General features: G+C 37.7%; 2 protein-coding genes across 5 annotated transcripts in view; one reads left to right on the top strand and one right to left on the bottom strand.

The window, feature by feature from the left end:
- gpm6bb (glycoprotein M6Bb) overlaps positions 1 to 10594 on the top strand; it is a 91676-nt gene extending 81082 nt beyond the window's left edge. For both annotated transcript variants that reach the window (XM_056465993.1, XM_056465992.1), the window contains exon 7: positions 6021 to 10594. In XM_056465993.1, coding sequence (XP_056321968.1) covers positions 6021 to 6170 — 150 coding nt within the window. In that variant the 3' untranslated portion in view covers positions 6171 to 10594. The remainder of the gene's footprint in view (positions 1 to 6020) is intronic.
- A 1391-nt stretch (positions 10595 to 11985) lies between these two features.
- ofd1 (OFD1 centriole and centriolar satellite protein) overlaps positions 11986 to 25000 on the bottom strand; it is a 34952-nt gene continuing 21937 nt past the window's right edge. The window contains exons 15-23 of one of the 3 annotated variants that reach the window (XM_056465989.1): positions 23616 to 23995; positions 22974 to 23163; positions 20423 to 20567; positions 20102 to 20202; positions 19617 to 19682; positions 18336 to 18403; positions 18084 to 18224; positions 12278 to 12342; positions 11986 to 12194 (exon numbers count right to left, since the gene is read on the bottom strand). In XM_056465989.1, coding sequence (XP_056321964.1) covers positions 12149 to 12194; positions 12278 to 12342; positions 18084 to 18224; positions 18336 to 18403; positions 19617 to 19682; positions 20102 to 20202; positions 20423 to 20567; positions 22974 to 23163; positions 23616 to 23995 — 1202 coding nt within the window. In that variant the 3' untranslated portion in view covers positions 11986 to 12148. The remainder of the gene's footprint in view (positions 12195 to 12277; positions 12343 to 18083; positions 18225 to 18335; positions 18404 to 19616; positions 19683 to 20101; positions 20203 to 20422; positions 20568 to 22973; positions 23164 to 23615; positions 23996 to 25000) is intronic. The other 2 variants (XM_056465990.1, XM_056465991.1) reach the window with 2 other exon arrangements.

Below are 25000 nucleotides of genomic sequence, written 5' to 3'. Positions count from 1 at the left end.
GAAAAGCCAGTATTTCATCAAAGGTGACTGAAAACACACCTCAGTAAGCCTAGGGTTTATCAACAACATATTAATGCTACTGAGAATTCTTCAATCCACAAATAAACATATAGATCTCATTTATAATATTGAAATACAAGTACAAACCTGTAATAACCTGTCATTATTGTGCTACTACTACGACGATCAGAGCTAAATGCTCTGTGGAGTGATTGTGAAGCGCTTCGGTGCAGATGCAATCTGAGCTGCATGCAATGCTTTTGAATGGGCCCACCCCTAAGCCTACCCGTCACTAGCTCAATTGAGTGCATTGTGTCTGACATTGCATTTATGAGAGATGTAATCTCAGCTTGCATCGTCAAGGTTGCATCCAGATACTATTGTAGCGCTTTGGGTGTATAGCCATACATAATAAATGCACTATATTAATACACTACATAAATCCACTGTTGAGATGTTGTATTTGGGGGTTTATTAGTCAGGTGTGTGTCCTCCTCAAGCGTCTCCTGTGTGTAGCACTAGTGTCCTCCACATCTCCTCCTGTTGTGTTCTGATGTGATTTCTGACTGCTGTAGCTGTGAATAACTCTAATCATTCAGCGGAGTGATATGGAGCTGTAAAGCACTCAAAACCTGCCGGAACTACTTTAGCTGTGTGTTTATCTGACAATAACCAAACACCTTAGAGTGCTCATCAGCCAATCAGAATCCAGCATTCAGCAGACTCTCAGTATAAGTGTATTTTCAGCCCAGATGCAGTGTGTGTGTGTGTGTGTGTGTGTGTGTGTGTGCTCAGTGTTGCGCAGTTTTGTTTGTGTTTTATTTCACTTATTAACCAGCTTTGCTTCAGCTCTTCCTCTTCACACCCCGAGCTGTTCTTCTGTTCATTAATGCTCATTAAACATGTCTGATAATGAATCTCCGTCTGTCTGCAGATGTGTGTGTGTGTTTGTGCTGAAGGAATAAATAACACTCATCTCACGTTGTTTCACACACACGTATGGCTTTGCTGTAAAACACTCAAAGACGTGACGTGTTTATGTGAGAAATTCAATAAAATAAATAATTATAAATGTGAAAATTACACAAAAAATAAATAAATATGAGACTTATATAACTTTATACAATGTTTAAATGCAAATAGTGTATTTATTTTTTGTTTGCAGTGATTTACGGCACACAATCTACTGAAAGTTATGATGCCTTTTACTTCTTTGGTTGCAAAAGCTAGATCAAAATAATTAATAATAAAGAATAATAATAAAAATCTTGTGCATTATGTGAAATATATTTTTGTATATCCTTGAAATACTGAATGTATTGATGTAATTATTAAATATAATAGCTCCTTTATAATATTTATCAATATTATAATACCATAATTATACAATGTGTAATAGTTTTAAAACACAAAAAGATTATGTTAAAGAAAATTGCTCAATGCAAAATATTCTCCATAAACTAACAATAAATTAAACAATATTTGTATTTAATAAATAAATTAATATCTGTAAATATATAATAAATATGGTCTACATTCTGAATAAATGTTTCATTCATGTTTTAATATCACATATTTAATAACTAAAATCCACCCCCAAAATAATCTGCAATATAAATGATCAATGTTAATATATAATAAATATTTGATGCTAAATATAATAAACTTAAATATCGTCTAATAATTTACTTAAATTGAAATAGATTGATGAACATTAAATACTGCTTGTAATATTAAAATAATGTTTAAATATTAAATAAATTCTCATTTAATAATAATTGTAATATTACATTTAAAACCAAACAAAATAATAAAATAAATAAACAAAACAATAATAATAATAAAAATGTATATTAATTATAATAAAATGCTAATAAAAGCTTGTACAACATAAACGTAACACCCTGTCAAATACAGAAGCATACAGGTTTGAAACAACATGTGTTTTCATGCAAGTGTGAATTGTTCCTTTACATGAGCATATGTGTATGCGTATGTGTATATATGTGTGTGTATACATGTTTATATGATTTATGAGGACATAAAGGCATAGGTATGACTTAGTTGTACTCTATTCAGCTGGTTTATGAGGACACGCTTGTGTCCTTATAATTCAAAATGCTTAAAAATCATACATAAGTTTTTGAAATGTCATTTAAGGATATAATGTGAATTTTGTAACATAAAATACATTACGCTTATGCAGAGTCCTTGTAAATTGTATGTGTGTGTGTGAATATATATATATATATATATATATATATATATATATATATATATATATATATATATATATATATATACATGTGTATATATAAACATACATACATGTATATACGTCTATTGGTTTATGAGGACTTAAATACATAGGTACTGTATGACTTGGTTGTACTATATTCAGCTGGTTTATGAGGACATGTTTTGTGTCCTCATAATTTAATATATGCGTAAAAATCCTTCTTGACGAGTTTTTAAAAGTACGTTAAGGAAATAATATGTGTTTTTATAAGTATAAAATATACCTATGTAGAGTCCTTGTAAACCATATATACAAGTATTTATAAACTACCAGTCAAAAGTTGAAAACAGTGAGATCTGTTAATGTTTTAAAGGCAGTTCTGCTCATCAAGGCTGCATTTATTGTTCAAAAATAATTCACACAGCTGTTTTCTTATTGAATATAGTCTCAAATGATATGTATTCCTGTGATTTAGAGCTGAATTTTCATCATGGTTACTCCAGTCTTCATGATGCTTCAGAAATCAGTGTAATATGAGGATTTGCTGATGTATTATGATCAGCTGTTATTGGTGCAAAATGTCTAATGATTTATACTATTATTAGTGCTGACTCTTCATAGCCTCCCTGATTTTACTTTTAGGATTCTTTCATTGAAAAACAAAAGCAAAGTTCAATATAATAACTCTTATTTGCAATCGTTCTTTTAAATGATTAATTTACGATAACACTTTAAAATAATGCTCCATTAGTTAAATTAGTTTCTAACATGGACGAACTATTATAAATACGTTTATTATGGTGTTTATTCACGTTTGTTAATGTTCAGTTAAATAACATTAGGTCATGTTAACGTATAATGCATTAACTAATGTTAACAAGCACAATGGTGGATTTTAATAATGCTCAATGATGAACTGATTCAAAATTATGATCAGAAATTATGATTATAGATGCTTCACAAGATTATTCATACGCAGTTAATATGAGTAAATATACAAACTAATGGAGCATTACTCTAAAGTCTCACCGTATTCACTTTCTTTCATCATAATAAATTGCTCCAGAGTAAAAGTAAATGAAGCTTTAAATGTTGATGAAAATTAATCTTTAAATCTCTAATTGTAATTGGAGCAGCTCAGTGGTTAGCACTGTGCCCTCACAGCAAGAAAGTCACTGGTTCGAGCCCCAGCTGGATCAGTTGGCGTTTCTATGTGGAGTTTGCATGTTCTCCCGGTATTGGTGTGGGTTTCCTCCGGGTGCTCCGGTTTCCCCCACAGTCCAAACACATGCGCTATAGGGGAACTGATGAACTAAATTGACCGTAGTGTATGAGTGTGTGTGGGTGTTTCCCAGTACTGGGTTGCAGCTGGAAAGGCATCCACTGCGTAAAACATGCTGGAATAGTTGGTGGTTCATTCCTGAAGAATAAGTGGAACTCTGATGAATAAGAGACTAAGCCAAAGGAAGCTGAATGAATGAATTAATTTGTATTATTAATCAAATAAATGCATCTTAAAGAGCAGAATTGCCTTCTTTTAAAACATTAACACATCTTACTGACTCTAAACATGTGACTGGTAGTGTGTGTGTGTGTGTTTGTGTGTGTATATCTACAGTTGAAGTCAGAATTATTCGCCCTCGTGTGAGTTTCTTTTTCCAATATTTCCCAAACGATGTTGAACAGATTCAGGAAATTTTCACAGTATTTCCTCTAATATTTTTTCTTCTGGAGAAAGTCTTATTTGTTTTATTTCGGCTAGAATAAAAGCAGTTTTTAATTGTTTTAAAGCCATTTAAGGTCATTATTATTAGCCCCCTTAAGCAATGATTGTTTTGGATATTAACAATTAAGACGAGTCCAAAGGCAGAAGTTAACGTGAGTCTACAACTATAAAAACTTGATTTGACCAACTGCGATAAAACATGGTTGTGTCATTCAGATCTATTCTGAGAAAATATCAGCGTCAGAGTTTGTAGAAACATATTAACCCGAGGACATGTAAACAATTAACACGAGTCCACAACCACAGCAGAACATATGTTGACTGATGAAGATATCGAAACAGACCCTTTCAGATGTGGTTCTGAATAGCTCAGTTAGGTCGATTGATGCGCATGCTGAAGCTTTTGACTACACAAGTTTGAATCCCGTTGATGACATGTCAATTATAATCATTTTTATAGATTAGTTTCGATTATATACAGCTCTGCTATACAAATATTAAAATCAATAATGTCACACTGACACCAATAAGAATCTTGATTCGGTATGGGCATGTTGTGTTGCTGAGGAAAAGTGACGAATCTGCCGATCTGCAAACGTGAATAGTTTACATCTGGAAAGGGACACCGGTTAAATCGTAACACCGGTATCAGTATGTCAGGGTGTCCGTGGGGTCTTAAAAAATCTTAAGGTTTTTTAACAAAATTTTAGGCCTTAAAAAGTCTTAAATTCGCTGAAATATTGGGTTGTAGCTCTTAAATCATTTTGAACAGGTCTTAATTTTCCTCTGTCCGTGTAAAGCTACCCAATTGGGCCAACACCTGTGCAATCACTAACATTAACTGTATTTATCAATATGGTTTCATTATCTTCCTTACTGCAATAACCCTTTATTTAACAGTTTATTATGTTTTAACTAGGCCAATGGAAAGGTTCTTTAGCGTTTAGCCTCGTGTATGTCTGAAATGTCTTTCACAATGGTCTTAAAAAGGTCTTGAATTTGCAACCCAGGCTCATTCTGAGAACGTAGTCCCATGGGCGTTTCTGGAGACCGTGAAATACGTCCTGGGAGGGTAGGTGTTTTTGCGAATCCGCGAGAGGCCGCTCTGTGCGCTTTTTCATATCTCGAATGTCTCTCGCGAGTGCGCTGTTCTCATGTAAACCCACCAGAGGCCGCTGTCGAACGACTGTCTGTATGATTGGCTGGGCGACCACCCTCCTCCGTCCCTAAACCCAACCAATTCTACAGATTGACCCGCCCACCCGCTTACTTTCCTAAACCCAACCAACAATTTACAAAAGCAGTCCAGAAAAAGAAAAGCCCTCGTCTGATTTTTACCACGTTTTCGGATTTTACCACATTCTCACCCTGTTGTTCACTCGTTCACTTTATATTTTGGATTCTGTTTTTGTCTTACCTGATTTCTGGAATCGCTCTTCCCCGGACTCAAACCCAGTTGTCGTCGTCATCGTGGTCAGCTCCTCTCTGCATCTCAAGTCCGCCGACGTACATGACGAGCTAACTGGACAAACTGGTTGCGGCGGGAAAGCCCCCCATATAAACGGTCAGCCGGTAAGCGTGAAAAGGAACGGTGTCATACCGCCCCGTAGCGTTCGATTAAAAAACGAAATACAACCATACGTACAACTAGCTACGTAATTCACGGCCTCCAGAAACGTCCACGGGACTATGTTTTCAGAATGAGCCTGGGTTGCAAATTTGACTTGAAACCTGTAGAAACCCTGCTAATTAACCTAGTGAAGCCTTTAAATGTCACTTTAAGCTGTATAGAAGAGTCTTGAAGAATATCTAGTCTAATATTATTTACTGTCATCATGACAAAGAGAAAATAAATCAGTTATTAGAGATGAGTTATTAAAACTATGATGATTAGAAATGTGTTGAAATCTTCTCTCCATTAAACAGAAATTGGGGGAAAAATAATCAGGAGGGCTAATAATTCTGGCTTCAGCTGTATGTATGTATGTGTGTGTGTGTGTGTTAATGTGTAGCCGTGCTCTGCGTTGTTAACCTGCTGCCGGGCGTCTCTTGCAGATCCATTTCCTAATGATCCTTTCCGCAAACTGGGCTTATCTAAAGGACGCCAGTCACTTACACTCGTATCAGGACATCAAACTGAAGGAGGAGCGCGAGCTGCAGGACATCCAGTCCCGCTCCAAAGACTGTCTGCACTCGTACTCGTGAGGAGGATCAGCAGCGCCACTAAACACAGCTAACTAACACACTAACACACACACACACACACAGCGCTGCTCTCTCTCTCTCTCGCTCTCTTTCTATTGGCCCTTGAGTTTCAAACGTTGCACTATTTCACACACTCCGAGCAGAGCAGACTGTGTTCATTCCTGACCTGATCATGCATATTAAAGTCATTCAAATGCACATGCTTGTTGAGGAGGAAACTGGGGGTGATGGTGTGGAGCACTAAAGCAGATGCATGGGGGGGTTTTTTGGGAATTGGCTAAAACTAAAATAATTCTGGTGCGGCTTGAAATCAGGCGTTTGTATTTTATACCAAAAACCATCGGGATATTGAGTAAAGATGATGTACCACCGCAAAACAATTAGAGTTTTTGGTCTCGTTTTTAGTCCAAATATCCAACAATTCTGAAATCAAGAAGCATTTTCTAGACAAGTCAATAATATTGTTGTGTTTTTAGAAATAATATGTTAACATTAGGTGGGTTTTTACTGAAAACAAGCTAAATAATCTGCCAATAATTGTCGAAAACATGCGAAAACATGATTCTTTTGCTTGTTTTAAGGAAAAACTCACTTTATTTCTGAAAACAAAACATCTTTCTCACTCTCTTTCTGTCGTCCTGTCACACACACACACACACACACACACACACACACTGACCTGAAATAAAACCCTGCGTATTAAAATCCTCCAAATGCACATGTCTGCTGCAGATGATGTGAATCTGAAGCACTAAAGCAGTGGCACGGGTGTATTTTGGAGGGGGGGATTGGCTAAAATGATATTGGTGTGGGTTGAAATCCTGCATTTTTATTTCATGCCAGAAATCATTAGGATATTACGTGAAGACGATGTTCCCACTGCAAAAGAAAAAGATTTACTCAGAGTTTCTGTCTTGTTTGCAGTCTAAAATATCTCAAAATTCTTAAATCAAGAAGCCTTTTCTGGACAAAATATAGTCTTGTTTTCAGAAATAGAGTCAAAATGAAGTTTACTTAAAACAAGCTAAATAACCAGCCAATGGGAGAAGCAGAATAATGTTATCTCAAAGTGAAAACAAGATTATTTCTCTTTCCCCATGGTCAGATTAGTTAATCATAATTCCTTGCATGTCTGTAGCGCTTTTCTGGACACTCAAAGCTCTTTACACATTGGGGGGGTGTTAATCTCCTCTTCCACCACCAGTGTGCAGCATCTACATGGATGACAGCAGGCATATTGCACCACCCCACACACCAGCTGATTGGTGGAGAGGAGTGATGAAGCCAATTATGATATGGGTTACTGCGTTCACACTGAAAGCGGTGAGAGCGTCACAGGTTGGAAGCTGTCTGCCTTCAGCTCCGGCGGCGAGAGCATCAGAATTCGCTACACTGATCTCGTATTTAAAGGAGCTGTTGCAGCATATCAGTGACATTCCTGCATAAAGCATGCTTTCTAGCGTGAAAATGTTGCGCACTTCTTCTCAAATTCATTTAATAAAGGAAGATCAAGTGTCATGTGGTGTGGCTTTGCTCCACTTAATTATCCAATGTGTCCATGTGTCTGAAATATCCTGAAGCAGCCATACTGTTTTGTACTGTCGCGTGAGATTCCGGCTTTTTTAAAGATAAATACTGTATATATAACATTATTGCACATCAGTAACTTATTTAATGCATGTTCCTGTAAGAAAACATTGTAATTAATTGGAAATCCTGCGACCGCAATAATCAATTCCCTGGGAACAACTGTGTTCAGAACCAAAGTTCACAGGTGTGTGTTCTCTGAACTCCTCAAGCGGTGGACTTCTTCATTCTGATTGCTTGCCGCTGAACTGCGTCATAGCTCATTACCATAAAGTTAACATGATTTCAACTCTCCTTGATGCCCACACCAGTGGAGATGCACCACACTGCTCCTCGCCGCTTAACGCCGCCGGCTCTCATTGAAAATGAATGACTTCCGGCTACTTTGATGCTCTTTCTGCTTCCGGTGTGAATGTACGGTTAGAGTTACGTGAGGCAATGATGGGCAGAGGTCAGTGGGTAAATTTGGCCAGGATGCCAGGATTAAAGCCCTACTCTCCACAGACAGTCAGGACCTTGGTTTAACATCTCAGTGAGCAGTATAGAGTCCACATTAATATACTGGAGTGTTAGGACCCACTTAGACCGCAGGTTGAGCCCCCTGCTGGCCTCACTAACACTACCTCCCCATATGGTCTCTCATCCAGGTACTTTTTTTTATTGCTTGTCTATAAAATGCTTCCTGATTTAAGAGTTTGTAGATATTTGGACTGGAAACACAAGAAGAAACAGCTTTTTTTCAGTTTGATGAAGACATTGTTTTTATTTGTGTATTTCTTCTCATGTGAACACTCTGATTCCAGATTTTCTGATTGTTATATCTCGATCAGATATTGCCCAAACAGGCAATATTTCCTAAAATTGACACGTGCGCCTGATTCACATGAGGCTTCAGCGTCAACGCTTGATGTACGGCGTGTCTAATGTTGGGGCTGTTGCGTTCATCATAGCAGCGTCAGCCAATGAAATCAGTCTGCAATCGTCTACTGTCTGATCTGGGGTATTTGCATAAAGCGATCTGATTGGCTGACGCGTAACCTATTCAAAGTGAGTAGGAAGCAATGACATGTGAATTGGGCATTATGACTGGTTTTCAGGGTCACAGTTATGCAATACAAACAAATCAATAAATGAAAACCATTCTCACAATCCTGACTTTCTCTCCTTTGCAGTTTTACATCTTGATTTTTTAGTAACTGGTCTTCTGTACATTTAAAAACTAGTGAATAAGTGCAGGAATTAGTCTCCAAAACACTTTGAGAAATAGTCTGAAGTGAGGAATCCAGATGAAATGCTCTTCTTCTTCACTGATTTCCAGGTTTTTCCTCAGTAGTTGACGTTTGTATTTTTATAAGCTAAACTTTTCTCTCTTTAAATTGCCACTGTCTTTTCTGTTCTGAATTTCCTCCATTTTGACCTTTTGATTTTTCATTAATTTATAAACTTGCACATGTAGCATGTAATTATAACAAAAGTTTCACTGCAAGAGAAGACCGATTTCTCCCCTTCTTTCTTGCAAAACCAAATGTAAGAGTTTTTCCTCAGAACTGAGTTTTTAATCCTCCAGTTTCAGGTTATGAAGCTACTATTAGACTTTATTTGCTCAGAAATGGACTTTTTTTGTTTTGTTTTTGCGACTGTAAATTTACAGCCTAAAAACTCAAGATATAAAGTCAGAAGTGCAGAAGTAAAGTCAGAATTGTGATAAAGTACATCAACAACACAACAGAAATGCAGAACCCTTTTTTTCCTCTTCTTAATTCTGAGTTTAGTCAGATCTTCATTACTTCATAAGTGTGATCTAAATGTAGAATTGTGAAGGAAACGTTTAACATCTGACATTTGCAATGAAAAAGCCTCCATACAGATCAATTCATATTTTCAGATTTGCATGATAATAAACATGTGCACCTGCATTATTAGCATGCAAACGAGTTCAAAACATCCAAAAGTGAGGGTTGGTGTTGATCTGCTGCTGTTATTATCATCTGTGCTGTGCAATATTAATATCTGCTGCAGAACATCATGCTGTCTGATTTAATGTTTAATTGAGCAAACGAATCTATACTTTTATTGCAATTTTCTGCAAACCTTTTAGAATTCAATGCATGCTTCTTTAGAAACAGCAGCACATTTGTGGTGCAGAGATGTGTGTGTGTGTTTTCTGTGCACATACACACTGTTCACACTGCAGAAACACAATGCTTCACTACCTCACAGTCAGCAAACCTTCAGCATTGATTTACTGTCCAGCAATGAAGAAAACGCCATACTTTCTCTTCTGTTCTGCATTAGGTACAAACTTTTTTTCTGTCATTTTAAGCTCGATTAGCTCCAGTGTAATGCAGTTGTGTGGCAAACCTGACACTGCTGGTCTAAATACTTCAGTATATTTTTTGTATTAAAGATTTGAGATTTGGTTTTGTAGTGTGTGTGTGTGTGTATTAGAGACACCGCAGATGCGCATCTCTGGACGTTCCTCAGTTTACAGATTTGTTTTTTCAGATGTAAGAGTTTCATCAGAGTGACCTGAAATCAACAGAAGCTCTGAAACTAATAAAAGCTGAGGGAAATAATTAGTTTAAAAACTGTTTGGTTTCTTTTTCTCACAAAAACAAACAACAAACCAATCTTAACTTATTTTTTTCCTGCAGTTTTTGTTTTTCCTTTTAAAAGTTTCATTTTTTTTCTCAATTGACTCAATTTTTGGATTCTTTTCAAAAGCTTTGTGTGTCTAAAACTATTATTTTAGAGAGAAACCCCCCCAGAAAATTCTAAATTATGACACGTTTTTACCTCTTGAGGAAAAAAACAAACAAAATTTTGGGAAAGAAATCCCCCCCCCCCCCCCCCCCCCTGAAAAACAAATCTTAAAAATTAAGATCAAAACGATTGTTTTTTTACCTCTTAAGGAAAAAATAAAATAAAATAAAATTATATAAAAAAAAAATATATATATATATATATATATATATATATATATATATATATATATATGTGTGTGTGTGTGTGTGTGTGTGTGTGTATGTATCTATATCTATATATATATATATATAAATATTTTTTTTTTTTTGTGGGGGAGGAAAAAAAACCTAATAATTATCTGAAAATTTAAGATGACATTTTTGTTTTCCTGGATGCTTTTTTCCCTGTTTCTTCCAAAAAACAAAACAAAAAAACAACAACAACAACAAATAAAACCTGAGCAGTTCATCAGGAGTGTTCAGCAAATTCACAAAATGTGCAACTGTAAATACTGACAACTCTCTTTAAGTTCTCCTTTGCGTTTTTAAAAAAAAAAAAAAAAAAAAAAAAAATATATATATATATATATATATATATATATACACACACACATACTACTGGTCAAAAGTTTGGGGTCAGTTTTTTTCTGTTATTGTTATTGTTCATCAATTATTTATTAAACATAAGAAATAAATAGTTAAATATTCATTAAAATGTTAAATAACTGCTTTCTTATTGTGTGTAGTTTCAAATGAAATGATTACTCCAGTCAATATTGCCATTAATAATAATAATAATTAATATTGGAGTGATTTCTGAAGGATCATGTGACTCTGAAGACTGCAGTAATGAAATTCATCTATAGAAATCACTGGAATAAATGATTAAATTAAAGGAGAAACTACTTCTGACAGTTCTTTTACAGTGCAATAACATCTCACAACTGAACTGTACATTATGCACTGTATTTCTGATAAATAAATGCAGCAGCAGAAGCATTTAAACATCCTCCTGACCCCAAACTTTTGACCAGGAGTGTAGATTATCGATTGGCTGGACAGCAGACTGGGGAAACTGGTCTGTCCTGACTCTCTGTAGGCAGACTTTAACATTATTATCTGCTCTTGTTTTTCCTGTCTCTGTAGAATTGTAGTAATGCGTTTATTACTGCTCCTGTAATTCCCGTTTATACACGGTGTATAATATTGTCTTTTTAACCAATAGTCGACTATTAGTTTTATTAACTACAGCAGATTCCTTTAGAAATGGAATAAACACTGCTATATAATGCAGGATTCTCCTTTGTAAGCTGTATTTGAGCTTTTTCTGTAATCTCCCAGAAGGATTTGATGTATGATGTGTTCATTTTAATGCTTTAATAAACGCTGGTCATGTCCACCAGTGACTTTAATAATCATAGAAATCCTGGAAGTCGCTGATTATGGTGGATTGTGAGTATTAAAAACTGCCCAAAACAGAGGAATTGAATGAAACAAGCTCTGGTATTTTATACAAAAATAAAACAAAATAAAAGTCCTCCTGTGTCCGACTGTTTTCTCTTACACCATCAGACTGCCTGATATTATTACAATATTACTGAGGAGCTCAGACATGCATCAGAAACAGCATTATCATTTATAAATGATTCACCAGAAATCCTCGTCTGCTTCATCGTGTGAAATCACGCCGACGCTGCAACACAGATCAATAATGAACTGTTATTTAATAACTGCATATTAATGAAGCATCTTTGACACTCATGAAGGATTCATCACCTGTGCTCGTGATTCTCAGACTGGAGATTCTCCTCGTGACTCCCTGATGACTCTTTATTTGGACTCTGAAAGATCATCAACATCATTATTATTATTATTATTAATGAGCCAGCACATGTGTGTGTGTGACGCTGCCAACAAATCCCATTTACATTTAGGATTTTTTGGTGTGTGTGTGTCTGTTTTCACAATTGATTCACTGAATCATTGATTCAAATGATTCATTTAGAAATAGATTCACTCAGGATGGAATGGCTTTATCAGATGATCTGATGAATGATTTACACTGATATAACAGAAAATATACACACTATTGTCTGTTAAATAAACTCACTGGATGTGAACGTGTAAAATCTAGAACCACGTTTGTGCTGATATTCAGGAAAACTGAACTCCTGCTTGAGTGATATTACTGAACTATATTATATCATATAAACATCATTATGAAACATTATTATCATTATTATTATTATTATTATTATTATTATTATTATTATTATTAATCAGCCAGCAGAAGCGTGTGATACTGACAAGAAATTATATTTTGATTTGGGATGCGTTTTGTGTGTCTGTCTTTAAGATTGATTCACTGAATCACTGACTCAAATGATTCATTTAGAAATAGATTCACTCAGGATGGAATCTTATGCACATATGTTCTTCTCTGGCTTCATGTGAACCATTTTCATTGATAAAATATAGACATTATTGTGTTTAACTCACTCAATATGAACTTGTTTGTATAAAATCTAGAATCACGTTTGAGCTGATATTCAGGAAAACTGAACTCCTGCTTGTGTGATATTACTGAACTACTATATTATATCATATAAACATCATTATGAAACATTATTATCATTATTATTATTATTATTATTATTATTATTAATCAGCCAGCAGAAGCGTGTGATACTGACAAGAAATTATATTTTGATTTGGGATGTGTTTTGTGTGTCTGTCTTTAAGATTGATTCACTGAATCACTGACTCAAATGATTCATTTAGAAATAGATTCACTCAGGATGGAATCTGATGCACATATGTTCTTCTCTGGCTTTATATGAACCATTTCCATTGATAAAAACTGCATGATAAAAATACACACAATACTGTGTCAAATATAACATTCAATATGAACTTGTAGAAAACCAACCACGTTTGTGCTGATATTCAGGAAAACTGAACTCCTGCTTGTGTGATATTACTGAACTATATTATACCAACATCATTATTAACGAGCCAGCAGAAGTGTGTGATACTGACAATAAATTATAATTATGTTGGAGATTTTTTTTTGAGTTTGTCTTTAAGATTGATTCAATGAATCACTGACTCAAATGATTCATTCAGGATGGAATCTGATGCACAGATGTTCTTTGTATTGATAAAATATAGACAATATTGTGTTTAACTCACTCAATATGAACGTGTTTGTATAAAATTTATAATCACGTTTGGGCTGATATTCAGGAAAACTGAACTCCTCATTGTGTGTTTCCCAGTGATGGGTTGCAGCTGGAAGGGCATGCGTAAAACATATGCTTGATAAGTTGGCGGTTCATTCCACAGTGGCGAGCCCAGTTTAATGAAGGGACTAAGCTGAAAAGAAAATGAATGAATGATTGTGTGATATTCATTGATTCACTTTTCAGCTTAGTCCCTTTATTAATCTGGGCTCGCCACAGCGGGATGAACCGCCTTGTGTGATGTTACTGAACTATATTAGATCATATAAACATCCACATCATTCTTATCAAACACATCACTGTTAATCAGCCAGCAGATGTGTGTGATACTATATGATATTTACGTTTGAGTTTGTCTTTGAGATTGATTCACTGACTCAAATGATTCATTTGGAAATGATCTGTGGTTTAATTTAATTTATTTTGTATATTTTATGCAGGTGCTAAAACTCAAAATCATTCCAGTCAATATAAACAGAGTCATCTTGTAAAATGATATTCATATCACGACCCACAAATAATAATGACTTATAAAATAAACATTATTATTATATAATATATACAGAAAATATATAGTGAAATATATAGAAATATTAATATTTGTTATTGGCCACACAATTTAAGTTTCATTTCTTTAGTTTTTTAATCAGTTTAATAGACACCTACAGTAATATTGAATGGGTTCATACCATAGAGTGTAAAATATATGGATGTAGTATCCGTGACGTCACCCATAGGTTTCTGAAGAGCGCAAAAGAAGCTACAAGTAGGCGCGGCCAACCGTCACCATTTTGTTCGAGCATCATCGCACCCACGGCGGGATACCAAACAAGGGCAAAGAGGCGGAGAGTGAGCGGAGCTACAGACACCTGCTGGCACTTTGCTTAGACCTGGCAGACAGACTTTACTTTGGGAGAAACGCTTGATACTTTATTACCTGCGACTCGTTTGTGTTCTGACCACATGTGCTTGGCTGTACACTATATCAATAAAGTGTTTAGACTTTTAAAAACACTGTAGTAATACACTGAGCCACTAAACATTGTTCTTATGACGTTTTTCTACAGGAGGTAAACGCGAAATACTTCCAAACACTTCAGATATAGTGTGTGTTAGTAAATGCAGGACTATTGATGAACTCCAGCATAACACTGTATGATAACGCTTCAGATGACTGTTCTAGAGCTTACAGCTAATCAATCTGTCACATTCTGGAGTGCTTTACGGGTCTAAAGAAAAATATTAATGATAAATGATCTTAAATAAAACACACACATTTATAGAGATGGTGTATAAGTATATAACTTTACTCACATGGGAAACGGAGACCACGTGAATGGTTTGTGAGCACAATTAAGTGCACACAGCATCCCATATCATCTGATAATTGTAAGAAATAAGTCCAAAAGGCAGCTGACTGTGTAAAGCCACATAAAACAACACAAAAATACGATGAATATGCCGAGATCAGTGGCTAATCTGCCGGATTCAGCTGAGGTGAAGTGACGGCGACCAGCGAGACCTAGCTGTCACTCAAGTGGCCACGCCCTTAATTATGCAAACTTAATATAACCTAATATAAAGGAAATGGATGAGTTATAAAAAAATTCACCCCCCTCACAGTTGTCATGGAGGGTAATAATAGCTATATGAACCAAAATGGTTCTTTGTACCAGGCTGTAAACACCTTATTATCTGCTGTAAAGTTGGCCATTCTCACAGTGCGCTCAATTGAAATTTACTCTATTATGGAGCCAGGACTAGCGGAATTTTGATGAATTGCAATTTCAGTTACTTCCATATTGGCTTCCTGAGGAAGAGCGGGAGGTCGCCGCTTGGTTCATACAGTACTTTTTACTTCAATGTCAGGACAGATCCACACACCGCCGCTAGATGGCGCCACTAACTCAGTTAGTTCTCATCTGTCCACATAATATAATGTTTGCTGTAATTTAGTGACTCTTTATTCTACTAGTCTGACAATAACTCAAACTGTTTTAAGCCATGAAATCATTTAAAGCCCTTAAAATATAAAGTCCAGATGAATTGAGTAGTACTTTAACATTCATCACACATGGCTAATAAGAGTTTATCACTTTCACTTCCCCTTTCCTTCAGCTTAGTCAATGCTTTTCAACAGTTTTATTCAGTCAATTCTAAAATATATCTCTATACATTAGAGAAAATATATCTCTATACATTAGAGAAATAAAACCAAACATGTCTCTATACATTAGAAGAGCTCATCTAACTTTCAGGTATTATATTTGAGGTGCTCGGCTGTAGCACTGAATTAATGAAGACATCAGAGCAGAGGATTGCAGAGGATAATTAGAAGTAATGTTCGTAGACACTTTATGTTGGCGTGAGAAAGCCTCGTCTGAAGGTTTGAACTAGCTTTCAGAATTAAACCACTGGAATACTTTAAGAAGATTGAAACAGTTGGCATGAATAGATACAAGTTTAGCATGTTTCTAGTATGGCATGCTTCTGGCTAGGTCTTCTGAGTGGTTGCTAAGGAGTTGCTTGGGTGTTCCGAGTGGTTGCTAAGGTGTTGCTAGGCGGTTGATAGGGTGTTCTGAGTGGTTACTAAGGCATTGCTAGGCAGTTGCTAAGGCTTTCTGAGTGATTGCTAGGTCGTTGCGAAGGTGTTGCTAGGTGGTTGCTAAGGCTTTCTGAGTGATTGCTAGGTCGTTGCGAAGGTGTTGCTAGGTGGTTGCTAGGGTGTTCTGAGTGGTTGCTAAGGCATTGCTAGGCGGTTGCTAAGGCATTGCTAGGCGGTTGCTTGGGTGTTTTGAGTGGTTGCTAAGGTGTTGCTAGGCGGTTGCTATTATGTTCTGAGTGGTTGCTAAGGCATTGCTAGGGTGTTCTAGGTGGTTGCTAAGATGTTGCTAGGGTTACTCTAAGTGGTTGATAAGGCTTTGCTAGGCGGTTGCTAAGGTATTCTGATTGGTTGCTAAGGTGTTGCTAAGTGGTTGCTATGGTGTTCTGAGTGGTTCCTAGGCAGTTGCTAAGGCATTGCTAGAGTGTACTGAATGGTTACTAAGATGTTTCTAGACTGGTGCTAAGGTGTTCTAGGGCGTTGCTAAGGCATTGCTAGGCCATTGCTAAGGTGTTCTGAGTGGTTGCTAGGGTGTTCTATGTGGTTACTAAGGTGTTGCTAGGCCGTTGTTGCTAAGGTGTTCTGAGTGGTTGCTAAGGTGTTCTAAGTGGTTGCTAGGCAGTTGCTAGCATAAATTACCATGGTTCTGGTATGAATTAGCATGTTGCTAGCATAGATTAGCATGTTGTTAGCATAAATTTATAATTGATTAGCATATTGCTATTATGATTAGTATGTTTGTTAGTATGTTTATAGTATGTATTAGTGTATTGCTAGTGTGGATTAGTATGTTGATAGTTTGTCCAATTTAAAGTCAATGGCAGTTTTTTTACAATGGAAATCTATGGGACAGTTGCCAAGGTGCCGTAAGTGGTTGCTAGGGTGTGGCTAATAAGTTTAAAGGTCATCAGCGAATGGCAGATTGGTAGTCTGAGCTAAATGAACCCAACCTTAAGTCTGTTTGACAGTCTGGCGCAAAGTTATGAGGTCACAAAAATTGGTCCAATGTTAAGTCAATGGGACTTTTCCAAATATTCCAGGTCAGTTTTCGTAAAACTGTAAGTTGGATCAGTTGGAAAAGATATAGCAACCTGAGTCAGACCAGTATGGAGGTTTGGTGTTAGTTTTGAGGTTGTAGTATCAACGTTCTAAGGGGAGATGCATATAGAAATCAGTCTCAGAAGAAGAAGACAGAAGAATAATACGCTTACGTAGTATAACAATATGTTGGCTTTCTCACGCCGCCATAATAACAAATGTGCGTCCTGGCTTTATTTATAATCTACATAGAGTGTGCATGGTCGTGACGTGCAAATGTGAAAGACTATTGTCTATATTATATACACAGCACTCATCCCTGAATGACATCTGGAACGAAGCAGTTTCTGCTCCTTCTTGAGCACAGTGATGAACAATGAAGGCGCAAACCATCAGGTCGTCTGCTGTGATGACGATGAACCTTACTGAGACCCCCATTGTCTGTTTTTCCCAATATCATGCAGCTCTACATGATGTTATGTTGACATATTTAAATAAAGGTTTATCTAAATATATATATATACACAGTTGAAGTAAGAATTATTCGCTCTCCTGTACAATTTCTGTTTAAGGTAGAGCAGATTTTTGCTCAGCACATTTCTAATCATAATAGTTTTAATAACTCATCTCTAATAACTGATTTATTTTCTCTTTGTCATGATGACAGTAAATAATATTAGACTAGATATTCTTCACCCACCTGTTCCTGCTGTTTGTCCTGCATCATCATCTGCATGTACCTCTGCAGTGGATTGGCCTCTTCTGCTCCTCCAGTCGGCGAGGCAGCTGAAGTCACGTGACCCTCAGCATCATCACGCTGCTCGTGTGTTTGTTCCTCATGCTGGATTTGTGGTCCGGGGTCATGCATTAAACAAAATATAAATAACATTAAATGAAATGACACTCATTTCTGATTGAAACTGAAACAGTAGTAAAGATATACTGATCTCACCTGCTGCTGTGTGTGCATCTCTCTCTGCTGCTCTTCCTCACGCAGTGATGATGATGATAGTTGTACATCTGGAAAACACAAAACAGCTGCTTTTGCACTATAATGCTAAAGAGCAATGTTTATTTATTGTTATTGAAGTAAATATCAGAAATAAGAGTCCCAAAACTGAAAATATCTGATCATCGTCTATTCCACTGTTTACATTATATTTAGGGTGCTTTCACATCTGTAGTTCGCTTCATTTGGTCCGGACAGAGGGCAATAAATCATACATTGTAGCATTTTCTGCCGTCTTTGGGTCGTTTTCACACCACCCTGCTAACCAGATGAAAATAACCAAAATACAGTCATGTGACAAAATCCACATCACTCATTGGCCAGATGTTATTGAATATATTTCCTAAACTGCTTATCGATTGGTCAGAATTCACGTGCAGGAAAACGCCAATGGAACTCCCGCAGGTAAACAAACCTGCAGACACAAAAAGTCGATTTTTACCATGGAGCTACGACTGCGCTGATTGTATCGCTGCTCATAGTCTACTATATAGTTAGTATACATCACTTTAGACAAGCTATAGATTTCGAGAATGAAGCGCGGCTGCGGCTGGAAAACAATGTTTTAATGAATCGCACGTCACTTCAGGAGGAGGCGTGAATTCATTTAGCTAAACTGTGACATGGTCATCTTGCAGAAATATTACCAACGATCCATCAGGTAATGTTTTTTCCTCTCTCTCACTCTCTGTTGGTAAAGCGCTATTTTTCCTCCACACCCCATAATGCACAGCGCATCGGTCTACGGCAGCTGGATTAGTCTAAAAGGCGCAGTATTTTTTGCGGTTGGGTCTGATTTAGTTTGGATGATATTCTCACCACAAACGAACCGATCCAGGGTTTGTTTAAAAGCGTACCGAGACCACCTCTTCAAGGAGGTCTCTGTACGCTTTTTTGGTCCGCTTTTGGTGCGCACTCGAGTGCGATTGCTGCATTCACACCCACCCAAACGAACCGCACCAAGAGGGAAACCAAACTCTAGTGCAATTCAACCGAACTAAATAAGGCAGGTGTGAGAGCACCCTTAGGTTACACCAGGGCAGTTTTATTACATTACATTCCCCAAAACATTCTCAAAATCAAAAATCAGCAACACTGTGGAACAACAAAGCGTTTGCATGCAGACTGGATATATGCCAAACACACACACACACACGCACGCACGCACGCACGCACGCACGCACGCACGCACAGATCTGAGTGACAGATTCCTGATGATCTCACCTGGAGGATCCTGCTGGAGCTCCGGCTCACAGTCCTGGAGAAGACACTGCTGATCTGCGGACACCACTGAACACACACGGACGCATGCACACACACACAGAGAGAGATTTGTTTTTGTGAATTGTGGGGACTTTACATTGGTTTATGTTGTATTTCTACTGTACTGTCTGTATATTCCCTCCCAATCTTAACCCTATCCCTAACCTTCACAGGAAACAATCTGCTGTTTTACCTCCTGGAAAAAACAGGGCTAAGATGTGAAATTACATCTATATATCACTAAATGACAAATGCGTTCTACAACAAACACCGATCTGCACAGATATGGACACTGGTTCTTAAAGGGGACTCACAATAAAGTGGATTATCATATAGAGTCATTTTGTGTTCCTATAGAAAGGTTTTCATGACCCGGTGGACCCCCTTGCTCTGTCAAACACTAGCCATCATGGTGTGTGTGTGTGTGTTAGCGTGTGTGCTCTTACTCTGTATGGGCTCTGTCAGGTCATGCAGTGTGATTTTCTCAGGCTGCGGTGAGGATTCCTGAGAGGAGCTGGACAGGAGGATTTCCTGCAGTTTGGCTGGACTGAGAAAACCACACACACACACACTTCACTAGATTAATACACAATTCAATAGATTAATATACAATTTGTTTTCCTCAAGTACATCATCCTGAATAACACTAGCAGAGTTCACACACAAACCTCTGTGGTTCCAATCACAACACGCTTCAAAACACTATTAATAATGTGTGTGTGTATGGCACGTATGTATGTCGTGTGATTGTGTGTGTGTGCATGCACCTGTGTGCGTGTCGTGTGGTGCTCTTCATGACAGGGCTGCTCGGACTGATGGAAGAGCTCAGTTCTTCAGCAGGAATGGGTGAAATCAGTCTTTCTGGAAACATCAGCGCTGGTCTGTCTGTGTTAGAGGAACCTTTCACACACTCTGAGACAAAACACACAACAAAACACACCATCACACACTGCACCTTAAAACCACACTCTCTGTAGAGCTTTAGATTCTAATTAATGCTTTTACAGCTGTTCACATAAACTATATATCACCTAAGAACTGACACGATTCTCAACACCTCAGATCTGATTCTTAATTCTAAACACTGCAAAACTGATCCTCGATTCTCAACACCTCCGAACTGATCCTCGATTCTCAACACCTCAGAACTGATCCTCGATTCTCAACACCTCAGAACTGATCCTCGATTCTCAACACCTCCGAACTGATCCTCGATTCTCAACACCTCAGAACTGATCCTCGATTCTCAACACCTCAGAACTGATCCTCGATTCTCAACACCTCAGAACTGATCCTCGATTCTCAACACCTCAGAACTGATCCTCGATTCTCAACACCTCAGAACTGATCCTCGATTCTCAACACCTCAGAACTGATCTTCGATTTTCAACACCTCAGAACTGATCCTCGATTCTCAACACCTCAGAACTGATGCTCGATTCTCAACACCTCAGAACTGATCCTCGATTCTCAACACCTCAGAACTGATTTTCGATTCTCAACACCTCAGAACTGATCCTCGATTCTCAACACCTCAGAAGTGATCCTCGATTCTCAACACCTCAGAAGTGATCCTCGATTCTCAACACCTCAGAAGTGATCCTCGATTCTCAACACCTCAGAAGTGATCCTCGATTCTCAACACCTCAGAACTGATCCTCGATTCTCAACACCTCAGAACTGATCCTCGATTCTCAACACCTCAGAACTGATCCTCGATTCTCAACACCTCAGAACTGATCCTCGATTCTCAACACCTCAGAACTGATCCTCGATTCTCAACACCTCAGAACTGATCCTCGATTCTCAACACCTCAGAACTGATTTTCGATTCTCAACACCTCAGAACTGATCCTCGATTCTCAACACCTCAGAACTGATCCTCGATTCTCAACACCTCAGAACTGATTTTCGATTCTCAACACCTCAGAACTGATCCTCGATTCTCAACACCTCAGAACTGATCCTCGATTCTCAACACCTCAGAACTGATCCTTGATTCTCAACACCTCAGAACTGATCCTCGATTCTCAACACCTCAGAACTGATCCTCGATTCTCAACATCCTAGAACTGATCCTCGATTCTCAACACCTCAGAACTGATCTTCGATTTTCAACACCTCAGAACTGATCCTCGATTCTCAACACCTCAGAACTGATGCTCGATTCTCAACACTTCAGAACTGATCCTCGATTCTCAACACCTCAGAACTGATGCTCGATTCTCAACACTTCAGAACTGATCCTCGATTCTCAACACTTCAGAACTGATCCTCGATTCTCAACACCTCAGAACTGATCCTCGATTCTCAACAACCTAGAACTGATCCTCGATTCTCAACACCTCAGAACTGATCCTCGATTCTCAACACCTCAGAACTGATCCTCGATTCTCAACACCTCAGAACTGATCCTCGATTCTCAACACCTCAGAACTGATCCTCGATTCTCAACACCTCAGAACTGATCCTCGATTCTCAACAGCTCAGAACTGATGCTCGATTCTCAACACATCAGAACTGATCCTCGATTCTCAACACCTCAGAACTGATCCTCGATTCTCAAATCCTCAGAACTGATCCTCGATTCTCAACACCTCAGAACTATTCCTCGATTCTCAACACCTCAGAACTATTCCTCGATTCTCAACACCTCAGAACTGATCCTCGATTCTCAACACCTCAGAAGTGATCCTCGATTCTCAACACCTCAGAACTGATCCTCGATTCTTAACACCTCAGAACTGATGCTCGATTCTCAACACCTCAGAACTGATGCTCGATTCTCAACACCTCAGAACTGATGCTCGATTCTCAACACCTTAGAATTGATCCTCGATTCTCAACACCTCAGAACTGATCCTCGATTCTCAACACCTCAGAACTGATCCTCGATTCTCAACACCTTAGAATTGATCCTCGATTCTCAACACCTCAGAACTGATCCTCGATTCTCAACACCTTAGAATTGATCCTCGATTCTCAACACCTCAGAACTGATCCTCGATTCTCAACACCGTAGAACTGATGCTCGATTCTCAACACCGTAGAACTGATCCTTGATTCCCAACACCTCAGAACTGATCCTCGATTCTCAACACCTCAGAACTGATGCTCGATTCTCAACACCTTAGAATTGATCCTCGATTCTTAACACCTCAGAAACAATTCTCCATTGTTAACACCTTAGAACTGATCCTTGATTAATAACACCTTAGAACTGATTCTTTACAACACTTTGACTCATAACTGATTCTTGAAACATTGTGTAATCAATCCCTATCCTCAGCAGTAAAGCAGATTTCCCAGCAGTGTTACCTGGACTGAAAGAGCGTCCGTCCTGTTCCTCATCTGCTCTGCGTTTGCTCCTGGAAGCCGACCGCGGTGTGGAGGACAGACGTCTCGCTGGAGGAGAGGTGAGTCTCTCTGCTGGAGAAGGAGTCCTACTGAACTCCTCATGCTCTTCCTCAATAGGAGGTCTCGCAAAAGTAGGACTGTGCGATGTGACCTAGGATCAAAACCTCGATTAATTGAACAGTTTACCTAGATTTCCATTAATGAACAATTATTTTAATTTCAATGTAATTATTCATTAAAGTTTTTCTCGATGGCTTAAACATTTCTTGAAACTATGCCTCATATTCTCATAACAGTAAACACAAATCCATAAGCCGTCTTACCCAAACATACTATTTTCAAGTCAAAATGGAGCTCTACACTCAAAATCCATTCACTCTTGCTGAAAAACCAAACTAATTGTATGCAAGCTGTGCTGACTTGAGTTAACATTATTGAATGCTAGTGCTTTCTAAATGACTACATGGTGGAATTACTGAAAAAAAAGGTTTTGCAGTTCACCAAACATAACTTATGCATCAAAGCAGGGAATATTGTAATGTAGTTTGCTTTTGTTTACTTTTCTATTAATCGCCCGGCTCTATGCTCTAGATAAACTCTTACTCTGTGCTGCTGCGCTGCTGTGGGTCTGCTATAGTTCTGGCTGACTCTGTGCAGTGTGTGATCTTCAGCAGACAGTGCCCTCTGCTGGTGACTCCTGTACGCCTCCTCCAGCCGCTCTGCCTCCTGCTCCAGTTCTCGAATCCGGGATAAAGCACTGATAACCATGTCAGAATCATGTTCAGGGGCCACAGAGCGAGATTTGAGGCCCCTGAGAGCCGGTCCTGCTTCAGATACATTACCATCAGCACTAGCTCTAGTGTTTCTGAGGAGTTCAGTGTCTATGTATATATCAGGAGGAAGAAGTTTATCAGGGTGTAGATTGAGAACAGATCGATCTACCAGGGATGGCTTGGGATTTCGGAGGATCTCGTTTTCTAGAGCTGTTCCAGTAAGGGGAAAATGAGAGAAAGAAGAGAAAAAGAAAAGAGAGATAAAACCAAACCACCAATACTACAGCTACTGAAAGATCAGGGTTCCTTCTGACCAATCCTGAGTGTGATTACTGGAAAATCAGAAATATGCGTTTTCTTTATTTGAATTTAATTAATTTAAACAAATTATGTATTCATTTGTGAACGGTTTATTTTAGCAAGTTAAGCTGATTTATTTTTAAAATTAACTTTTGAGAATTACTGAACTAAAAACAGTGACTGAGCACCATTAACCAATTATTCAGAACATTCATTATTACAATAAAATTCTATTATTATTATTATTATTTAGTTGGCTTAAACGATTAACTAAAAATAACGGTTTAAAACATTCATTCTTATAAACGTACACATTCTTATAAAAAAAAATTAAATAAAAAAAAAATTATATATATATATAAGATACAAAATAAATGAATGAATAAATAAACAAGACAGTTTTTATAATAAATAATTTAAATTAATTAATCTCATTTAAGGTGACATGGTGGCTCAGTGGTCAGCACTGTTGCCTCACAGCAAGAAGGTCGCTGGTTCAAGCCTCGGCTGGGTCAAAACATATGCTGGATAAGTTGGCGGTTCATTCTGCTGTGGCGACCCCTGATGAATAACGGAGTAAGCCGAAGGAAAATGAATGAATGAATAAATGAGTCTCATTTAAATTGTATTTATTTCTTTATATATTGTTTTAGATGGCTGCAGGAACCCTGAATTAAACACTTTTTTTGCAAGTTCTTGTCTTGCAAATCTATATAAAATCAGTCATAGAACGTCCTAAAAGATGATAAATGTGTGATTCACAGAACGCTTAAACTTACAAGATGTACAGAATTTACAGAAAGATGTACAGAATTTACAGCACCACAGTTACAGTGACAGACAGATGAGTTTCAGAGAATCAGAAGATGAACAGAAATGATGGACTCTCAACAGCAGTGATCCTGGAAGCATGCA

The sequence above is a fragment of the Danio aesculapii genome, chromosome 9 (assembly GCF_903798145.1).
Source record: "Danio aesculapii chromosome 9, fDanAes4.1, whole genome shotgun sequence".
Taxonomy (NCBI): domain Eukaryota; kingdom Metazoa; phylum Chordata; class Actinopteri; order Cypriniformes; family Danionidae; genus Danio; species Danio aesculapii.
This window is presented reverse-complemented; position numbering and strand designations above follow the sequence as displayed.